This window comes from Dipteris shenzhenensis, chromosome 33 (genome assembly GCF_047967505.1).
Source record: "Dipteris shenzhenensis isolate YYH24624 ecotype China chromosome 33, Dip_SZ_1.0, whole genome shotgun sequence".
NCBI lineage: Eukaryota > Viridiplantae > Streptophyta > Polypodiopsida > Gleicheniales > Dipteridaceae > Dipteris > Dipteris shenzhenensis.
Window position 1 is genome coordinate 28097366 of NC_141628.1, and position 21312 is coordinate 28118677.

General features: G+C 40.7%; 1 protein-coding gene across 2 annotated transcripts; it reads right to left on the reverse strand.

The window, feature by feature from the left end:
* Positions 1 to 7896: 7896 nt before the first annotated feature.
* LOC147879925 (ERAD-associated E3 ubiquitin-protein ligase HRD1B-like) lies at positions 7897 to 20347 on the reverse strand. Of its 2 annotated transcripts, none has more exons than XM_087371719.1 (8): positions 19660 to 20347; positions 10912 to 11088; positions 10568 to 10717; positions 10249 to 10484; positions 9976 to 10159; positions 9104 to 9512; positions 8883 to 9015; positions 7897 to 8725 (listed from the first exon to the last, which is right to left on the reverse strand). In XM_087371719.1, exons 1-8 carry the CDS (start codon positions 20190 to 20192, stop codon positions 8712 to 8714), a joined length of 1836 nt encoding a protein of 611 aa, XP_087227845.1. In that variant the 5' UTR covers positions 20193 to 20347; the 3' UTR covers positions 7897 to 8711. The 2 variants fall into 2 exon arrangements, with proteins under 2 accessions (XP_087227845.1, XP_087227846.1); XM_087371720.1 differs by having other exon boundaries at positions 7898 to 8725; positions 8847 to 9015.
* Positions 20348 to 21312: the final 965 nt, after the last annotated feature.

Consider the following 21312-nt stretch of genomic DNA (forward strand, 5'->3'; position numbering starts at 1 on the left):
TAGTGTCTGACTTTGGAACATCCCGATGTAGTGTCCAAGTGAGGCATCCATCCCTATGCTTTGCCCTCTACTCGAAGCTCGCCTTCCAAAATGGTTGATTTTGATGGTAGCTTGAGAATCGCAACAATCAAATCATTAGCCTTTATTAACAATCATTGACTTAAGAACATTAATCAAAAGAACTAGGCTAAATAACTTTAACATCAAATCTTTTCTCTATATTGTTCATCAAATCCATGTTTAGAGAGGTCGATGGACCTTTTGCTCTCATCAATGCGAGTAGATGATCTTTTAGATGAAGAGAAATCTCCTACATTGATTTGCATTCTAGCTCATTTTGCATGCCTCTCCATCTCTAGAGCTACTGGGTCTTCTAGGAACTTGGCATTTGATACTGATCCTTGACTACAGTCATGCATTTCTTGTCATGTCATAATGATCCGATCCTCTAGAGAGCTGGCAAGTACCAGTCTGTCCTTTGGTATGCATGCTCTCCCAAGCCAATTATATAGAGAGTACTTCATCTTCTCTGAATTACGTGATGCATTGAATGTAGTTTTTCAAAAATAGATATTCTCTATCTTCAATAATAGATAGTACTTCATCTTCTCTAAACTTCCCGATGTATTGAATGTGAATTAAAAATAGATATTCTCTATCTTCAATAATAACATGCGGACTCAAGTTTATAATAAACCTCTTCAGCCATGTCCTCTTCTTCTTCTTCTAGGATGGTTTTTGTGTGCTCTTCTCCCATGGTGGATGGTCCTACTTACTCTTGAGAGATGGCCATCCTTAATGCTGTTAATTCTTCTAGTTCTATCATGTGTTTCCCTTTGTATAGGCTCTCTTTGTCCCATTACAAAGCTAAGGTTTTTTTCAATAGCCACACTGATCTTTTCTTCCACATTCATATCATGCTCTCGTGCAAGTAGAGCTGGCATGTCTTGTACAAATTAGGTGCATGGGGATATTCCATATTTAGAATCATTGTGCAATATGCCACTTTCTATGGAAACAAATCGTGTGCCTATGGACCCCATTCAAAGATCTTTGATGTCTTCTTTTGATAATTTTTCCATAGTGCTTGGGACCTAAGTCCTCTCAAATTCTATGCAATTTATGCCTGAACGTGGGATCACTCCTGCAACGCTATAGGAGGAGATTGCAAGGCACCCATTGCCCTCTTGTTAAGGCCTAGTTGGATAAGGTATTGGCTAGTTATCCATATATTGTATAGTCTAGTCTTGTGATAAAAAATCTCAAGCTGCTACGTAATTGTTGTATGCTCTGTGAGAGGTGGCCATAAGAGGTGTCCATGAAAGGTTGTATGAGATGAAGAATAAGAAAGGATTTGTGTAGGTGACGAATGCAATAAAGATTGCACTAATCCCTAAGCCCTTTATACTTCCTCTAGACTCGTTAAAAAATGTGTTGGTCTCCTACAAAGTCAAAAGTCACTATATATACAATTTATTTATTTTTTGCTAATGATGAGTCTATTTTAGAAATTAAATCTTCCTAAAGCCAATTGTAAAATTTTTAAGCAATAAATTTTACCTTATTCATCATAAATTTAAGAATTGGAAATTAAAAATTACTACCATGATTAGATACTAAAAAAATTTAGCCTGAGTATATATTTTCTAGCCTTTAGCATGGCACACTTTTCTAAAAGTAAACACATTTCAATAGACAAGAAAATCAATATAGACTCAATGCACAAAATATAAAAATTGTTAACTTTTACACACGTCATGTCACACTTGAAAATCTATTTGGTTTATTCCATCAAAGTATGAATGTGGCAAGGTACAAGGAGCCTTCTATTCATTGAGCATTGGTGTTGCTTCAAGTCATCTTCTTATTTCCTTTCCATTCAATGTAAAGAAAAAGACTAAGTCATCAGAGGCAGTAGCAACGTATTCTCAAAAGTGCTTCATGCTCTAACTATCTATAACATCAAGACATTGGATTTCACCATTTGGCATATGTATCTCTATCTCTATTGTATCCACTACATCACTTTCAACAGAATTCCATGTGCCATGATGAATTTTTCAATGCCTATAAGCATATCTCGTATAACAAATACAATGCACAACTTGATACCTTGTCTGTAAACTTTTCCTAGTAACTATAAAATGGCGTTTCTTCTAAAAACCTTCTCTGACATCCCATGTAGGTATAGGAAATTCCTCTGCCAAGTCTTTGAATACCCACATGGTCTTTGTTTTGTGAATGAGAATTGATTCAAAGCAATGGATAAATGCAGGATAAATGCAATGGAGGGCATGAACCAACTCACACCCATAGATTTTGAACCAAAAGTAAATTTTAGTGATGATTGAATGTTTGACCTCATCTTCATCCTAAATGCATCTACAACAAATATACCAAGAAGAGGCCTTTGATTATCAAAGTTAGGAAGAGGAAGTGAACGGAGGCTTCCATGTGCATCTTATCTTCAAGATACCTGGTAGAGTACATTATAAAAATTTATTAAGGAGATCGGATTCTCCTCTGAGAACATTAAGTCTCCAATGTGTGAATGGAAAACTTTGGTGAAAGGAAATCTATCTGCATAGTAACCAAGCAATGATAATCTCTCTCTCTCTCTCTCTCTCTCTTACTATAATCCTTGAATGTATAAGTATGGTTTCAGCCCAAACTAGCCAAATGAAGTGAAAGGTTAGTGATGAGTGGAGTCTCTATTCATTAAAAGCTATCTGTTAAATTCTCTCTCTCTCTCTCTCTCTCTCTCTCTCATGCACATAGATAAGTGTATTAATTTGTCCTCATGAGTTATGTCATCATCATTACCATTATCTTCAATATTCATCAAGTTTGCTGAAATCGGTTCCTCTCCTTCTCTATGTCCATCATTCTCTCATGCGAAAGTGATGATGGATGTGAGAAATTTTTAGATATATAGAAATTAACAATAGAATCACTATCTTCCTTGACAAAGTGTTGGTCATCAAAAACCTTTGAAGTGACCCACCTTGGACTTGTATCTAAAAGATGTGTGAAAAGAATACTATGTACTAATGCCCTTGTAGAATATCTATTCAGAATATATCTAGCTATAATGATAACCTCTCCCAAAAATGTCTTCAATATCTTTCTGAGCTTGAGAATGCATTGGGTCATGCAAAATTGGTTCCTTCCCCCCACAATCCCATTTTGTTAGGGGTTGTATGTATGGCAATGAAATTTGATGGTTTGTCCCATTTGCCTTCAAATATTGCATAAATTCATTTGACATGTGCTTCTCTCATCTGTCACGTTTGAGAGTCTTTATTTTACAGGCAACTTCGTTCTCAACGAAGGCTTTGAGTCCCACAACTCGCTAAAAGGCTTTAGAGTTTTCATGCATTAAATTACATAAGTAAAATGGGAGTTACCACTCATGAAGTTGAAAAAATACTTCTTCCCACTATGTATAGAAGTATTCTTGGGTCTAAGTACACAAGTTGCAACATTTGAGTGGCTCGCACTGAACCATCTTTTAGGAAAGACAACCTATGTATTGTGCAAAATACACCCTTCAATGATCCAAATTTTCATAATCCATAAACCATATGATGATTAGATATAATGTGGCCAAAATTCCATACTATTCTTCTTGGGATCGTTTATTTGACATTCATCATCTTGGAACTCAACCAACATGTGTAGATCATGAGCGATAGTCAAGCCAAAAGGGGTTTTTCCTCTAAGTCAAGCACATACCACACATCTTGAATGTATTGTGCCTTGCCATTGGGACAAGTGCACCAAATATCCTAAATGCTTATGATCTCTTGTGATGCATCATCGGCACATGTCAAATGACATCCATAAACATGCTTAATTGCATCCAAAAGTTCCTTTCTAGGAGTCACATGCTTGCCTCAAGAAACCAAGAGTCATCCACTAACATAAACACATTATCTTTATTGCCCTCCTAAACTTTACTATTAGAGACATAGGTGTATAATAACTAGATGCGTAAAATGTTTGCACCAGCCTACATTCTACAAGGGGATTTCATTAAAAAATGCAGAACAAAATGTAACATTATATCTTTGCATTGTGAGCATAAATTAACATTATGATTTTCCATATATCTCACTTGGAATTAGCTATGATCCTTCACTCTAAGATCATGAATACACTACATAAGTGTAAAGGCTCCCTTCTGATTGAAAATTTACAAATCCAAAAATGGTACTACTGTATATATAAATTGTACACCAATGCTTTTCCTTGTCTTTTGGCTAAGTAGGCCTTTATATCAATGCTTTTGGGATTCAAATACAAATTAAGTTATAACTTTAAAATAAAGTTTAGATTTGAGAAAAACCCACAATATTGTTGTTTTCATTTTTTGAGATCTACGGTCCTTAGCAACCTTTTGATCACTCTCTCTATGATTCAAAAATTTTATGTCAATAATAAAATAATAACAATTTATTCATTTTTGTAGAGGAGATCTAAAGTGAGCTTTATCTAAATTTGCTAGAATGACATATGTGCATATTGAATTAACCTCTTCCCAATGTAAAAACATAAACAGGAATAAAGGAAATGTAAGTGAGATTTATGTGCATTGCTAGAGTGATAAGTGTGTGTATACTATAGTAAGCTCTTGTCAATGCAAAAAGCATGAGTAAGAATATGACCATTTGCACATCAAGGGTTAGCAGAGAGATATTTCCCTTTTCAAGCCGTTCGAGGTGGTAGGAGATGATGTGGATGACATGGGAGACTACAACAAAAAGGAGAGTTCACTAAACTAATTCAATTTAAAAAATGGAATCTATGCATATTCAAGATTATTATTTCCCCATCAAGCACTACAAACCACCATTTCTAGTCCGATGCTCTCAAATTCTTTGATCCTTAGTGGTGCATTTTTCCTTTGGGAATCAAGAATCGAATCCTTATAAAGACCTAGAACAAATTTCACATTATTAAGTTACACGGTTTTTATATAATATTAGCCCACATACAGTAGCACTTCATTTTCTAGAAGCTGGAAGGCATTTGCAACCTCTGTCACATGTTTTATGGGGTGAATTACCAAAACCATGTTGTCACTCTAGTCACACACTTGCTAACATCTATGTCAATAAACAACAAATTTGGGCTAGCATTCTTATAGAGAAAACAATTCTAATTTACAATCTAATACTTCTCATACTATCTTGAAAAGGAGGTTGATCCTCATCATCAAAGGCATAGAAAACATTATCTCAAGCACCTACAAATATTTTATGCACTTAATTTCTTATCACCATCATTTATGACAAACCATCAACCACGTTCTTCACATGGCCCAATAACAATCATATTCAAATATGCTTTGACTATAAATATCTATCACTATCATTTAGTAACATGTGTATTACAAAATGCTTGCCCATCTAAGGCATCTTGATAAGTAGTGCTTTATTGTGCACAAATCATTGTATGGAATATATTGGATTGCATTCTTACATTTTTTAAACCATCTTTTCACATTAATGACAATCTAGTGTCTCAATCATTTTGCATTTTAAAATACATGATTTCAATGAACATCTATTTGCCTATAGAGTTGAAGACAATACAATAGCAATGATTTAAGGGTTGCATGATGGTCATTCATCTTCCATGGGTTCCACAAGCCTACATACTCCACACATCATAATCTTTGTTATTTTGTGTAAGTAAGTACCACAACCTATTTGAGTCCATACCACAAAGAATAGCCTAACCCACCTACTATTCCTTAAATACATACAAAACCACTATTGTTTTTATAAATTATCAAAATCCTAACACAAGTATCATATACTTTTAGGTTCACAAGCGTGAGCACAGATGCCTTAAATACACATCACTCTACATTTTTTTGTAAACAAGCACCAATGAATATTGTGTAAACGTTTGTACAACCTACATGGACAACCATTTGATGTCCATGCAATTGCACAAGCCCATAAGTGCAAAATTTTATTAACACTGCCAAAGTCATAGAGCATGATTTTTCATGTGCTTTTTAAATTAATCTCGATCTTCATCCGTTGAGTGCCTTTTTTGTCCTTTTAGGAACTACTTTGACAATGCCTTTGTTTGGCCTTCAAAAAATCTCTCTCTTCTCTCAATGACAATGCAATGCTCACAAGCATTTATGCTCTCTCTTATTAGTTTGCTCTTTAGACAACAAGATATAAGGTAGCTTGACCAATATCTTCATTATTTTATGCCTAACTACAACTTTGATTACATTAGTTCAACAAGTAGAAACATGTCCTGCAACGTTAGCATTAGAAAGTTCTCTTTTATAGTTGCAAAAATTCCAAGTGATTCTTCCTTATATTTTAAAACATGGCTAGCAAACGTCCAATATATTTGTGAAATAAGTTATGAATGTTGGTGTCCATGCACACAACTCATAAGACCCAAAAAACAAAAACAATGTGAAAGATTGTGTGGCCAACAGAAATTGTATTCAGCAAGTATTTGATGAACACGGCTCATATTTGGTTTTTTTTAAGTTTTTTAACCCTTTGAGTCTAATCTATATTAGTCTCATCTAGAGTCCAAAAAACTGGGCACAATGAGTAAATTTTCATTAAGAATCGATTTCAGATTTCCCATGTTATGTCCACGCATGGACATAGCGTTATGGAGGTCAAGTTAACCTATGGTTGTCATACCCATGGGATAGTTAAGACACGAGGTACCTTTGGTACACCAAGGGAGTCTTAGGATTGAGAAACCTTAGTCACCCTACATCTATATAAGTGAGAGCCATAGCTCACACTTAAGGTCATTCTCGAGAGTGAAGCCTCTGAAGTACGTCCCCCAAGAATACCCAGCTAGATTGAGAGCACCCTGGCCTAGGGAATGTTTCATTCCTCAAGTAGACGTTCTATCTCAATAAAGTTCTCAGGAGGTCAGCTCAACTTTGTCCTCATACCCCTTATCTTTTGCTTAGGTCACTCCTGACTGTGTATGATGAAGAATGCCTGCATGGAAAAACGGTCTTATGCTCTTTCACTTCAGCGATGGGCCGATGGCTATGCCTAAGTATATTGTAAGTCACTGTAGTCTTGCAAGATATTGGGCTGCAGCTCATCACTAGGAATGGAAAAGTCCAAATGCTTGGAGCACTCTACTATTTCCAAGGCTAAGAAAATCTCACAAACCTGAGCTGGAAATCTGTGAGGATCAGGATCAGCAAAGGATGTTTAAAACGGTTAAACCTCCAAACTTGTCGAGACATTACACGTGAGGGTTTGGCTTAAAGAGTTGAAAGTGCAGTGGAATCCTGGTCAACAAGTTCCCCAAGAGGAGCCAAACACCTTCTTTAGGTGCTTAGCTCACAGGAAACACAAATTTAGAGGTCATAACTTTACAGGCAACCCCTATGCCCCAAATGATGAGAGCAAGGAAAGCCACACAGCAGAGCAAGCATCCCTTTCAGATCTTTCTGTCAAATTGTTTGTGACACGTCTAGAGAGACAAGGCAGATGGGTACAATGCTATCTAAATTTAAAAAAAATAAAAGATCCCATCGCACAATCTCTCGGTTTACATTGCAAAAAGAAATCCACAAGAATCCAAACACGAGACTATCAAGGAAAAGAGGATACTCTGCTCTATGAAGGTTAATATCACACAGAAACCCAAGTACAAATCCAAAATCTCATTGGAAACAAGGTATACTTCAAAAACTCAACACACTGATACTTAAAAGAATGGTAACTTCAAAAACTCAACACACTGATACTTAAAGAATGGTAGCTCTGTTGGGTGGCTATGGCTTACTATGGCCACACTTAGAGCAAAGTGCCTTCTCGTCTGCAACCAAGCATTGCTAAAAAAGCAGAAACATACATCAAGGCTCGCTGAAATTTTCCAACATGTCCATTCTAAAGTCCTTCACTCATCTACTCCATCTCCTGCTATAGTAAAGGGTGAACTCAGCCTAGATAAACAGAAGCTCTGACAAGTAAAGTTTCTCTGTCATTACTAACAGGTGCCCCAAGAGTCAGCAGACCCCTGCTGAGCAGACTTTATATATGAAAGGATGCCCCGAGAGTTACCAGACCCCTGCTAAGCAGAAATGCGGTTAACAACGCATTACAGCATTCAGATTTCTGGAAAGCTAAGTCAGCCTATATTCAAATTGTGAGAGGTGACCAAACAATCAAAGGAAACGAGATATATAATCTGTATCCTCCTATTTTCCTCCCTGATTAAAACTTCAGCTATACCTCACCCTTGAGCAAAATGTGTGTTTCCACCCTCCCCAGGCGTAGGACATGCCAAATCCCATGTCGACGATTTCATCTTGTAAGGCCCTTAGGTTTTGAGGCATACGATCAACACAATTCCATAAGCAACAACAATAAAAAACTCACAACTCATCCTTTTACAGTAGTGTGGAGTTCTGTGTGGTCCTAGGTACTGTCGCATTTCTGGCGTACCCCTGTTTTTGAGCTTATCAGTAAGATGCTCAAATTGAGCAAACAACTGGGACCCTTGAGCTTACACTATACAAGTACTGAAATCATGAATTTTAGAAGTTATTTGCTCAAATTTAGACTTGTGTAAGTCACCCCAATAACTCTCCATATGTGATGGGTACAAAAGTTGACAGTCCAGCTGCACATTCTTTAATATTGAAGATGATCGCACATTCTTTATTATTGAAGATGATCGGGACCCCACTATCACCTCACCTTGTCTGTGCATTTCACATAGCAAAGAACCAGCCAAGTTTACATTTCAATTTCTTAAGTTGACAGGGAATTCGACCAACAAAGATATCAAATCTCACTTGCAACAATGAATTAAAAGACACGGACCTCAGCTCGGATTCCATCTTGCGGTTAATCACTCACAAGCTGGATCTTTTCCTTTCGAATCTACATCCATGGAAGTACCGCAGCTTGACTCCTTAGTACTAGAAGGCTTTTGTTCAAGATTTAACTGACTTTGCCGGTCAACAACTCTCTTCAGGTGATTTTGTAGCATCTGTAATGTCCAGATACAATGTTCAGTTAGTAGCAAACCTAAAATATGTTGTAAATATGATAGAGTGTAAAAAAATAAAAGTGCCTACCGCTATGCTTTCTTCTAGTTGCTGCCGCTGACTTTCCAAAGATGCTTGCATTGCTGCATTATTAGATATTGTTGCAGAGGTATTTGCATCATTAGCTTTTGAATCACGTGCAACACTTTCAAGCTCAGGTCTCAAAGAGCTCAATTGTCCACCATTCCCATACAGTCCCAAGTGTCCTCGTGTACCCTGAAGGTTAAACAGTCCAGGAACAAAGGCAGCTGGTAGGATAAGTGGACCTTGTCGAGCTGATTGTTGGATTCCTTCCACACCAGCTAAACCCATAGAGTTACCATTGTTCTCCCTGGTAATTTCTGACGGTGGATTTGATGTAGCACCTTCAGCATTCAGGCACGGCCCTTGAATTGCTGCCAGATAAGCTTGTGGAATGTAGTACATGTAGGTAGGGTACCTGATGGCAGAAACTACAGGTAAGGACAAATTGCTGTACACTCAAAGAGAAGAGGGCACCCACTATCACCACAGTCAAGGCCACACAGACTAGATTGTAAATATACTTGCATTTCTTTTTGGCAAAATGGGACTATATAGATAAAGGAAGAAATCTTAGCAGCTACTCTACATATCCAAGTAAAACAAGTACTTCTTTCACATAAGGGTGCACAGTCAAAGCATTCAATGAAATACTTCTTCTGGGAATTGACGAAGACTACCCTTGACAATTAGAAAGCAAATAAATCGAAGCAGAGATTATACTTGCTATAAATCCATTGAATCACAAAACGGACTTGGAAGCACATGCTATGCAGGCCATAATTGGAGTGCCTGTAAAAGTTCTGGCATCCAGCCACTGTAATCCCCTTACTGTTATAACATACAAAATCTAAAGATCATATTGCATGGAAGTTTTGTACCCGATAAGTTCTCTTCCATTGAATGCAGGATACACAAATGAGCTATTGTATTGAGAGGCAGCAGCTGCTGCAGCTTGCAGACGTGCCTGTTGCAAAGCATAAAAGTTCCCAGAACTAGCTGCTCCTGGTAGCTGACCCTGTTGTTGAGCATTAATTCCATGCATTTCGGGTCTGGCATCTGGTCCTGGAGTAACAATACATATTAAATGCATTGGAAGACATACCACAAACAAGCCTCTGCCATCATGCTAGTTGTCAGCAAATTGAAGTTACCTTGCAATACTGGTTGCTGTTGCTGCTGCTGCTGGGGTTGTAAGATGGGTGCAGCTCCATCTCCCCCAGCCACAGCTGGCCCTCCCTCAGACGCAAGAACTGGAGACCTACATGTGGGGCATGTTTGCTGCCTCTCTAACCATGATCGAAGACAGTGAACATGAAACAGGTGGCCACAAGGTAATTTCTTTGCTGCCACCATCTCCTCACGACAGATGATGCATGTTGCGTCACTCCTGAAATTTGTGTGTTAAAAAGGCATGGATAGAAAAGCAGCAGCAAGAAAAGGAAGGCACATAGTATTGGTATCAAAATGCACCTTCCAAGTTCTTCTGAGGTTGCATCTGGAAATCGATCATTCATGTTTGATGTTATTTTCCTGTAGCGAATGAAATCTGCAACTCTGGCCTTGAAGTTGCGGAAAGTCTCGTAAAGCTCTCTGACTAAATGCAAGGGCAAGCCATAGTTTCTGGAATCAACAACGAAAAGGCATCAAGCACACCCAATCATGGCAAAGCATTGAAGCAGAGAAAATTATATATACATCTTATAAACTGTCCTCAGAATCAGTTTCCATAAGCTTAGGATCTGATTTAACAATACTCAAAAAGAACATATTGCGCACTTACGAAGAACTTCTAAGGGAAGGTAACCAGTACTCACATAAATATGACAAGAAAGAAAAACAAATACAGAGATAAATGAAGAAGATCTCGCACAAGCTCCAAGTAAAAGGTAAAAACTGCCTTGTTTTCCCATTGCCCCTCCAAAAACATATCGCATACATAAAAGGCATACTTCAAGAATGTTGCAATCGTTGAAGTTGCTAATATTACATACCTGCAAGACAGAGAAGCTTTGGTTGGATACAGTCAACTAAACAAAAAACATCAGAAATAAAGCAAGGAGAAGTACAACATGGAGAAAGCGATACCAAATGATAAATAAAGAGAGTCAAGGAAACTAATGAATATAGTATGCAAAGCAATAATCTCTATAATGATTGACGACATTCACTAACGTGGTTATAAATGAAGCATTGATGGTGCGATATTGAGTACATTTCATTAGTATTGCCTGGCTATGTGATTAATTGTAATATTGGCAATATTATCATGATGGCCTTATTTTGTTTCCTAGAACCTAGAAAAGTGAATAATTATTGGCCGTATTGCATTGTTTGTTGTATCATATGTACCATTCAGTCCCATCAAGACTGAGGATTCCGTCAAAATCACCGGTATGGGAAAGAAAAAGGTGCATTATGATGCATTAAATGATACCAATATGAGTCCTGTTCCAGCCAATCGAGAGCCTTCCTTAGTCTGCATATCAAATGTCGATTGATCTAAAAGCCTTGTGGCACACAGACTTCCTCCTCCAAGTCTCCATTAAGAAAAGCAGACTCAAAGTGCATCCGATAGATAGGCCAAGGATGGTGGGCTATATACACTATAACCGTCCAAATGGTCTCCATCCAAGCTCTTCTAGGCATAAGTCTCCTCATAGTCAAAACCTTCCAGTTGTGCACAGTGCTTAGCTACCAAACTTGCTTTGTGCTTGTCAGTTCCATGATCCATCATTTACCTTTGTAGATCCACTTGGTCTCAATTGCCTTCCTCTTGGTTGGTTTGGGCACCAAATCCCATGTGTGATTCTTCTCAATGGCTTACATTTCTGACTCCATTACTACCCACCACTCTGGGACATTCTTTGCTTCTTCAAAGATTCTAGGCTCCTTGATTTCTTGATTTGTCGAATCTGAGCCAACTTTGTGCTCCTTGATTTCTTGATTTCTCAAAGCTGAGCCAACTCTGTCTACCTGTCTATGTATATGAATCCATGAACAGGCTCAAACTTGTCCTCTAAGAACACAACCCATAGTGCAGTTTCAATCTCATGAGAGTCACAAAAATGAAAGCCATAAACTCCATCACATATAGCAGAGATTGCTACTATGACATCCCCACTGATGTCATCAGCACCCAACCTGGGTTTAGACCATAGTATAAACACATACTCTCACACACCCACACATACTTGAGAAGTCTTAAGCATCAATTTGTACATAGGCCTGCGTACCGCATTTCTGTTAGCACTCTAGACATGAAGGGAAGACTCAGCCATGACAAAGGCTAGCTCTAAAGAAGAAGGGTAATTAAAAAAATAGTCCACGTTCTCTTCATTCAAGCAATGACTGCTTGTGAAGACGATACCTTTTCATTTTAGTCTCTCCAAAACAAACCTTTCTACGCAAAAATTCTTAGACAAACCGGTGATGAAGCAGCAGAGTCGGCCTACTGATCGGTATTTTTGGAGCCCAAGGAGGCCTATAAAAGCAGCCCCTTCGCCCTCATTCTCCATCCACTCCTCAGGCCTTCAAGCATGAAGAGATGGCAAGGAGATATACCCAGATGAATCCAGGAACATTCCCAAACTCATCCTCTAAAAACACAACATAGTGCAGTTTCAAACAAAATGGGCAAAGGATATGGCTCGAATTGTGGACGAGAACACCAGCTCTCTTGCTTCCCAAATTGAAACACTGGAAGCCCAAGTTGCTACTCTCAAAGAGGAGAATGAGAAACTGAAGGCAGGTGCACATGGGGAGGAAGGAGAGCTTCAGCCACCCCTAAAAGAGGAGCTAAGCATCATCAAAAAGAGCAGCTCAAGGATGCAAAGGGGACTTCAGCAGGATGAGTTGAAAGCTGAGAATGAGCAACTCAAGAAAGAAATGGCAGCTTTGCAAACAACTATGCAGGGGAAACATGCCCAGTTTACGCAGCAAATCACAAAGGGGAAGGCAAATAGGCTTGCATGTCAAATGCCCAAGTCTATTTTGTCAAGATGGGAGTCAACCTCACCTATGAATCAGGTTGGAGTGTGGGTAAGGTAGAGGCACTGACAAGGCCCATGCTAGTGAAGTTCCGGACAACCAGAGATAGATCCACCCTCATGAGCATCAGGGCGACACTAAAGGGCACTAGAATTTTCTTGGATGATGACCTCACACTCCTCCTACAGCAAGAGCATTGGAAGGAAGGTATGGTAAAAGTTATGGCAGCAAGGCAAGAAGGGAAATGGGAAGCTTAAAAAGACGGGAAGGTGATTATCCCAAATAGGGCAAGGAGGGGAGAGGGAAGGCGGAAAAGAGGAGAAGGAAGAAGGGTTATGACGGTGTTGAGTGCACAGGATGAGTGCACAAAGCAAGCTCAAAATCGGTGTTTGGAATTGTTATGGTACCCTTTGGTCTGACCCGGGAGGCTTCTTGGAAACATAGACAGATAGAGACATTGTCTTGAGACACATGAGACCCCAGAGAAGGGCTGCCCACAGTGACAAGATACACATGGGATTCAGCCCATAGAAGGAATTGAGGAGAGAGAGTGGAGTGCGAGGGGAGTGCGAGGCTCTGGGGACGTGGATGCCCTTTTCAAAACACTGTCATGACAAGAGAAATTATTATTTACTTAATTAATAGTCATTAGAACCTTATTATTGTTAGGCGTCAATTTGATGGTGCGGTTATATGTTTGTATTTATGATCGATCAAGCGGTGTAAATAGTACCGCCAAACTATGTAACATTGGCCAATGATTAGTAATAAAGATGTGCACACACGTGTCTACGTCCTAGGGGCAATAGGAAAGGGAAGGATGCATTAGAGTGCATTGAATGGTAGGTGCATGGGTCATAGGATAAGGGTAGGTATAAATGGGAAGATGGAACTTGAGTGATCTCAAGGGACATTAATGAAAGGGTATCACCCTTCATTGTGAATCTCACGTAGCATTCTCTCTACCACATTGCATTCATCCGCCTTCTCTCCCCACCTTGCATGTAGGTTGAAATAGAAACGAGTACTCTCACGAGGGCGCTCTTCCCCATTGGAGGGCCAATTGGCATTCAAATTCTGCATACATTGCATACATTTGCATTCTCGAGAAGTCTGGTTCTTCACATTTGGTATCAGAGCGGTGACAGTCCACCACCGAGACGGGAAGAGAGCGAGGAGCAGCATGGGGATGGACAGAGGTCGTTGCGAATTGGGAACAAGTGAGCAGCACGCAAAATTGCGGCGGACGTGATGATGGAAGCACTCGTGTGCGGCGGAAAGAACGTGCGAAGCTTCAAAGCAAGCAACGCGACACACGAGAGCAAGAAGCAGCAATCTACAAGCATGCAGCGAAATCGAGTGGCGAAACCCTTCTTTGGAAACTATTTGCTGCGAATAGTGTTTTCTGCACATACCCTCAATTTCGGGCTGCAAACAAACTTCTTCCCTCAAACCCTGAACTCTTGAGGGTCTGAGACAAGGGCTTTCTTGGAAAATTTTGCTCTTGGATAATGATCTCCCTCTCAAGCACCAATCCATACATCTTGGCCCAAGTGTGGCCAATCATTTGGATGCAGATATTCCCAGTATCCAAGGGGTCTCCTGCTTTGTGTATTGGCACTATAGTAGTAGTGCTCCAAGCAAGTGGGAAGCCACGGCATACGGCACGGCTGAACATCTGTGCTAGCACCGGGGCTAAGACTTCTTGCCCATGTGCAAAATGCTTTGTCCGTAGGCCCGCATGATCCTGTGCTTTTCGGTTGTGTAGCCGACAGAGAGCGGCCTGTCCATTCTATGTAGTGAACAAGTGACAGGTAGTAGGCCTAGGCATAGAGGACATGTCCGGTGGTGCCTACATCAAAACATCATATAGAGAGCATGCATAAGTGTGCCACACATCGAGATCAGTGATGGGAATAGGTGGCTTCCCCTCCGATAGAAGCCCCCATCCAGTGGTCGGGTCTCCTCCTCGAAATGATCTGATAATTTCATCCATCGTGTGTGTGAGAAAGGCTCGCCTCTTACGACGTGTCAGTTGGTGGAAGACCCGATTGTTGGAACACTGAAAGGAAAGAGTAGAGTTGACACAAAATCAGAATACTTGCATATAGAATGAAGAAGAAAGAGGTCCTTAAGTAGGCACCTCATACAAGGTCACTGACATCACTGATGACCTCAAAGCTCCACAATCATCTCCTCAATCTGCTCCTAGATTCACTCAATCATCCTATGTGGCTTTTCCACCACCTAACTGTGCTTGTGGGCACCTAACTGTGCCTCTAGCACTCACACATAGAAACATAAGGTATGTCTGAGGCATACACCTTGAGATATCCCAACAAACCCCCCCTCAAGGAAATGCCTCAGGCTATGTCAAGGATACATCTAGTCTCATAGTTTCTCATGCCATCTCATGGTGGTCAAGGATAAATCTATGGCTAGGTTCTCATGCTAGCAAGGGTTCCCTTGGGTGTAAGGTAAACAAAAGGGATACAAAAAGACCTTCCAATGGTTATCTTCCCTGCATGTACATGCACACAATGTCTGCAGAAGGTACCATGGAATAAAACATACACATGGCCTACATCATAAGGTGACCAGAGGTGTTTACAAAACACACACAACACAATAGTTTATTTTCATTCATTTTGGAGAACTATCCAGGCTGAGTACCTTGACATAAAAAGAGAGATCTGGAGCATACATAGAGATGATTTAAAATGTATAATCTTCATGGGATGCCTCATCTTGTGGAGGCAAATTCACTGTAAGTAGATTTGCATTTTCTGTCTTTGCTTTGTCTCTGCAAAACTTCTCACTATGGTTGTTTTTGCCACAGTGCTTGCATGGATTTACTTTGAAGCAGTCCTTTGAAAGGTGATTTGTCTTTCCACAGTGATTGCAAGGAGAATACTTGCCCTTCTGGAATTTCATAACATAAGCAGTGTCATTGCCTTTCCTTAACTCCATATGTCTTTCTTCTTCTTGGAGAGCTGAGATAATGCCTTCAAGGTTTGGATTGGGAAGATTCTTCAAAGTGCTAACAATGTGATCAAAACTTTCAGGCATACTCTTAAGTAGCACTGCCATAGCATCATCAGGGGTGATAGGAGAGTTGATAGAAGCTAACTGAGTCATAAGACTCCGCATATAGTTGACATGAGCAGCTGAAGTAGTATCACTTGCCATCTTTAATTCAAAGAAAGAGATTTTAAGTGATAGTTTAGATATGTGAGAGCTTGCACCAAAAATCAAGTCTAGCTTCTGCCATGCTTCCGATGGAGACTCCAAGTCAGATATATGATGTATGTAATCATCACCCAAAGCTAAAGCAATTATACCATATGCTTTTTCTTCTCTTGCTGGATCCCTTGCCGGTCGTGTCGGAGTTGAAGATTCTCCAGCATTTGAGGCCGTAGAAGAAGCGGTAGGAGTAGGTTTGACAAGTCCCCATAAGTTCTCCCGCATCAATGCAAATTTTACCTTCATTTGCCATGTATGGAAGCCCTTTCCATTGAACTTCTCAAGATTATATAAGGTAGCCATGAGAGGGTCTAACCCAGATATTGGGCAGTGTTTATCTCTCTTACAAGGCAAAAAAAACTGAAATACTTCCAAAGTATAGGCACTTGATGTAGCAAATAGTAGTGACTAGTTTTCAAACAATGATGCTACTTTTGCATGCTTCATAGGAGTGGATGAAATAAACACTTTCCAATCACAACCAGGTCTAGCAAGTCAAAACAAAACTGAAGCAACACTTGTAGTGAAGTTATTGAAAACTTCAAAGACCAGAAATGCTAGAGTAGCATTTTATGTAGCATCATTTTCAAAAGTATGTCAAAACTGTCAAAACTAGAGAGCTGAACTTGGAGGGCTCATATCACACTCTTCAAAGCAAAAGAAAGGGGGCTTTCTGAGGCAAAAGAAAGCTAGTATACCACAGTAGATCCTCTGGGAAGAAGAGGCGAAAATATGCGTCAGGTCGCCTTCACCTTCTTGAACAAAGTCGACTGGTTTTTCTCTGTTTTCTCCTTCAATATGCAGCCATTGCTGCTCAGATTTCAGCACAAGGTAGCTCTAGGTATGGAGAAGCTTGCCCTGGAAGGAATTAGACAAAGACGGAGCAGGCGCAGAGAAAACGCAGGAAGAAGATTCGACGAAGTTCGTGCAATGGCGACCAGCAGAGCGGGGTATTCTCCAATTGCTTGCAGCCCGAAATTCGCCCTAACAAGAGGGATCTCCAGTTGGAAGGGCGTGGGAAATGGGTGAGAATTGAAGGAGAACAAGCTCAAGCAAATTTTTGGAAGAAGAGGGAGAGATGGTGAAGAAGAAGAAGAGGAAGAAGATGATGATGTGGCAAAAATGGGCTCAAGAGGGATCAAATGGCTCTGATACCATGTTGGAACACTGAAAGGAAAGAGTAGAGTTGACACAAAATCAGAATACTTGCATATAGAATGAAGAAGAAAGAGGTCCTTAAGTAGGCACCTCATACAAGGTCACTGACATCACTGATGACCTCAAAGCTCCACAATCATCTCCTCAATCTGCTCCTAGATTCACTCAATCATCCTATGTGGCTTTTCCACCACCTAACTGTGCTTGTGGGCACCTAACTGTGCCTCTAGCACTCACACATAGAAACATAAGGTGTGCCTGAGGCATACACCTTGAGATATCCCAACACCGATGTGCTTGAGAAGTTGTCAAATGGCTCGGGGCTCACTCCTATGTGAGGTGGGCTCTCGTTCCTCTGCACTCATTGTCGAACCAAGGGTTTTGAGGCACCTTCCCATCTCGGGCCCGTGTGGATCGGGTCATGGGGAAGTATCTGATGGCAATGTCCTGATCGGGTCTATATCATCTCCAAGTAGAGCAGAAAGCTCTTTGGTTCAATGACTCACATATACAGGATCAAGGTACGGGCAGGCGTGGGAGGGGCTCTCCCCATGGCTGGCATAGTGGTAGAGATACAGAAGGCCAAGGCGAAGTCAAGACACTAGAAAATCTACGCTTGCTTTGTAGAAAGGCCTTCGACACTGTCCTGCAATCCCGCACGATCAACAAACTACAGGAGATGCAAATTCTAGAGACTTTGATTTGAGGTGTGATGAGCCTTTATGAGCCCGCCAGATGGAGAGTCTGTGCTCCACGTGGCTTATCGGATTGGGTTGAGAGTGCGATAGGGGTGAAGCAGGGATGTCCCCTCTCACTGACTCTTTTTGGACTCTATATTGATGAGATCACATCTTTCATAGACCGCCTAGCGGGTGAGGGATTACTATTGGCTGATTGCTGTACACTGATGGCAGAGTCCTCATATCATCCTTAGAGGAGGGGTTGCAGAGACACCTAGAGGACCTAGAGGTTTTCTGCAGGGAGAGAGACCTGATAGTCAACCTTGGGAAGACCAAGCCTATGATCTTCAACACCTCACGTGTAGTGCTTCTCGGACATAGCTTCACTTACCAAGGTGAGTCAGTGGAGATAGTGCAGTCCTACACTGACAGATCAGCCATATCCTCTATAGAATAGCCTCAGCCATAAACTCCCCCATGCACAGTCTTGTAGAATCAGTATAGCCCTTTAGTGGGACTCAGACATGCCCTCTTCAATGAGGAAGAAACAGTTGTGCCAGAGGGGTATTACTGTGATTGCCAAGCCCCAACAGAAAGAATGAAGATAGCAATTAGCATAAATCATGATGTCCACAGTTCTCTCTCTCTCTCTCTCTCTCTCTCTCTCTCTCTCACATCACCATTCCATGCTTCCACACTCAACAGCTAGGAAAGGCACAGTGAGAGAGTATTCCAGGCACTTTGCCTGCTACAACAAGCCTCCCAACATGTTACATCTTTTGATTGCTCGCATGTGCGCCACTTCCTTTTAAAGCATAATCCATTTTCTCTGCTCTTGGTTAAAAAGGCAGCCTAGTCTACTAGCTGTGCGTGTGCATATGCGGCACCTGAATGACATCAGGCCAACGCTATTAAAAAGCAGCACAATGAGCATGCATTAAAAGAGCACACAGAGTGACAGAGCATCTCCAGTTCTGTGATTACTCCCAGCCCCATTGGAGAAGCAAATACTTAGAGAGAAGGTGAAGCTAGAAGGTTGAACATCTAACATGAAAACCAAGAAACTGAACCGTACGGCAACTGAGAGAGAATCTTTATTATACACATATATGACGAGTCTAGGTATCCTTCACTAGCAGCGATGTGGCTCTGATCGAAGACTTATTAAAACACCATTAGAGCCTGACTATACATATTTTAACTATAAAAATATTGTGCTGTCCGAAGCCTGGCTTCTGCGTTTAGGATAAAGTTGGGAACACTACTGGTCACTTCTGCGCAATTGAATTGAATGGATAAAGCGTTGTTTGAATTGACCTGTCGTACAAGTAATCCTGATTGTGTCACGATCATTTCCAACATCAATCCATAGTTCTTTGATACAGCCAGAACAGTTCTGCGAGTTATAATGTGAAAGGCCCTCATCTGAATGCCAGACGAATGTTAAATTGCAATGAGAATGGTTAAAAACGAAAACGCTAAGAAGCCACTTACTCAAAGGCGAAGAATAACGAAACCGATGGTCGCTTTGTCGTCAAAAGGAATGAGACCGAATTGTATAGAAAGACAGAGTCCAACAGAAGAAGCAATGCCAAGAACGAAATTATCCTGGCATGAGACAGGCGAGAAACTGAAGGAGTCGTCTCGATATATTCCACTCTTTTCTGGGCCAACCAGTGGAATGCCTTGATGAACAGGAGAACGGTGACCATGGAAACAAATGGTACATTGAACTCCTCTCTGAATATGGTCATCGCGAAAAGAATTTCCATGAGCTCGCGCCACGATTGCTCGTTCAGGCGCTCTATCTCTGCCTCCCGGAGCGTGCCCAAGAAGATAAACTTGACGAACTGCCACAGAGCACACATGATGACGAGGGCCATATTCAAGAGCAGGACGAGGCTGATCTTGGAAGTGGCGAGGTAGAGCATGGCGGGATAGAACTGGCCTCTACTGTGGAAGGCATGGAAGACGATGGCGAAAGCGCCGAAGGCACTAGCGGCAGCGTAAGTACCAAGCTTGACCATGGCGAAGGAAGGGATTGGGAAGGGGGAGGGGGGGTGGGGGAGAGGAAGCTAAGGATGAAGCGTTAGGGGAGAGATCTGGAGAAGAAGGCGGCCATAGATCTTCCTCTTGTTGTGCTTGTGCTTTGTGATGAAGAAAGAGGACGAACAAGACGATGTTGAAGAAGAAGATTAAAAAGAAGAAATTTACCGACGTGCCCTCCCTTCAGTACATATTGCCCCCTCCTACGTGGCTTCTTACACTTGTCCCCTCCTCATTCGCCCGACCTTCACTTTGCTCCCTTTTCACCCCCCCCTTTTTTTTTTAAAATCCAACTAATAACTCCTTGCCCTTCGCTAAAATTTTGCAATCGCGGTCTCCCGATCGTAACCTTGCATCCGTGTATCTGTTTTTGATTTGACACGTGCCTCAACCTTACACGTTCGTAATATCGCATTGGACTGTCCAACATTGTCGAATCAATTACTGCCGATCTGTTGCGCTCGAAGGCCACTCTATCGAAGAAAAATCACAAGTGCGAAATTTGTGACTTCATGATAGCTATTGAAAATTTCTCAAGCCCCATAACAATTGTATGCTTGCAGCAAATTCCAAGGTGTTTGAGTGAAAACTTTATGTTTCTATAGTCAAGACAGGATCATAGAAGGAGTGGCAAATAAGACCGTAATATGTAGATTGCAAAAGCTGTATAGAAGAAGTGATAGCTGATTGCAAGGTGAACATATTACTATCCCACATTGCCAAAGTTATGAGTGATGGCCTTTTTTAGGAGTGGCCTTGTAGGAAGTTGATGCAAAATAGATTTTAAGGGAATGAAGAGCAATTAGAGGGATTGAGAAGGAATGAAGAGCATTGAGAGGGAATCATAACTTAGATAATGAATATGAAAAGCTCCAAAAAGCACTAACATCTCAAATCAAAATACAAAAACAATTACAATCCTATCGTATCCCAACTTCTAAATTGGTTCTCACATAATAATTAGTTTGCTCATTTCCTACTCTAAAGTCCTTTAATCTAAACAAAATCGAATAGGCCTATATTTCTCAATTTAAATTGCTTTCTTAGCCAATTAAGCTAAGGTCAAAGGGATAGCTTCAAAATTTCAAAGGGGGATTTTAA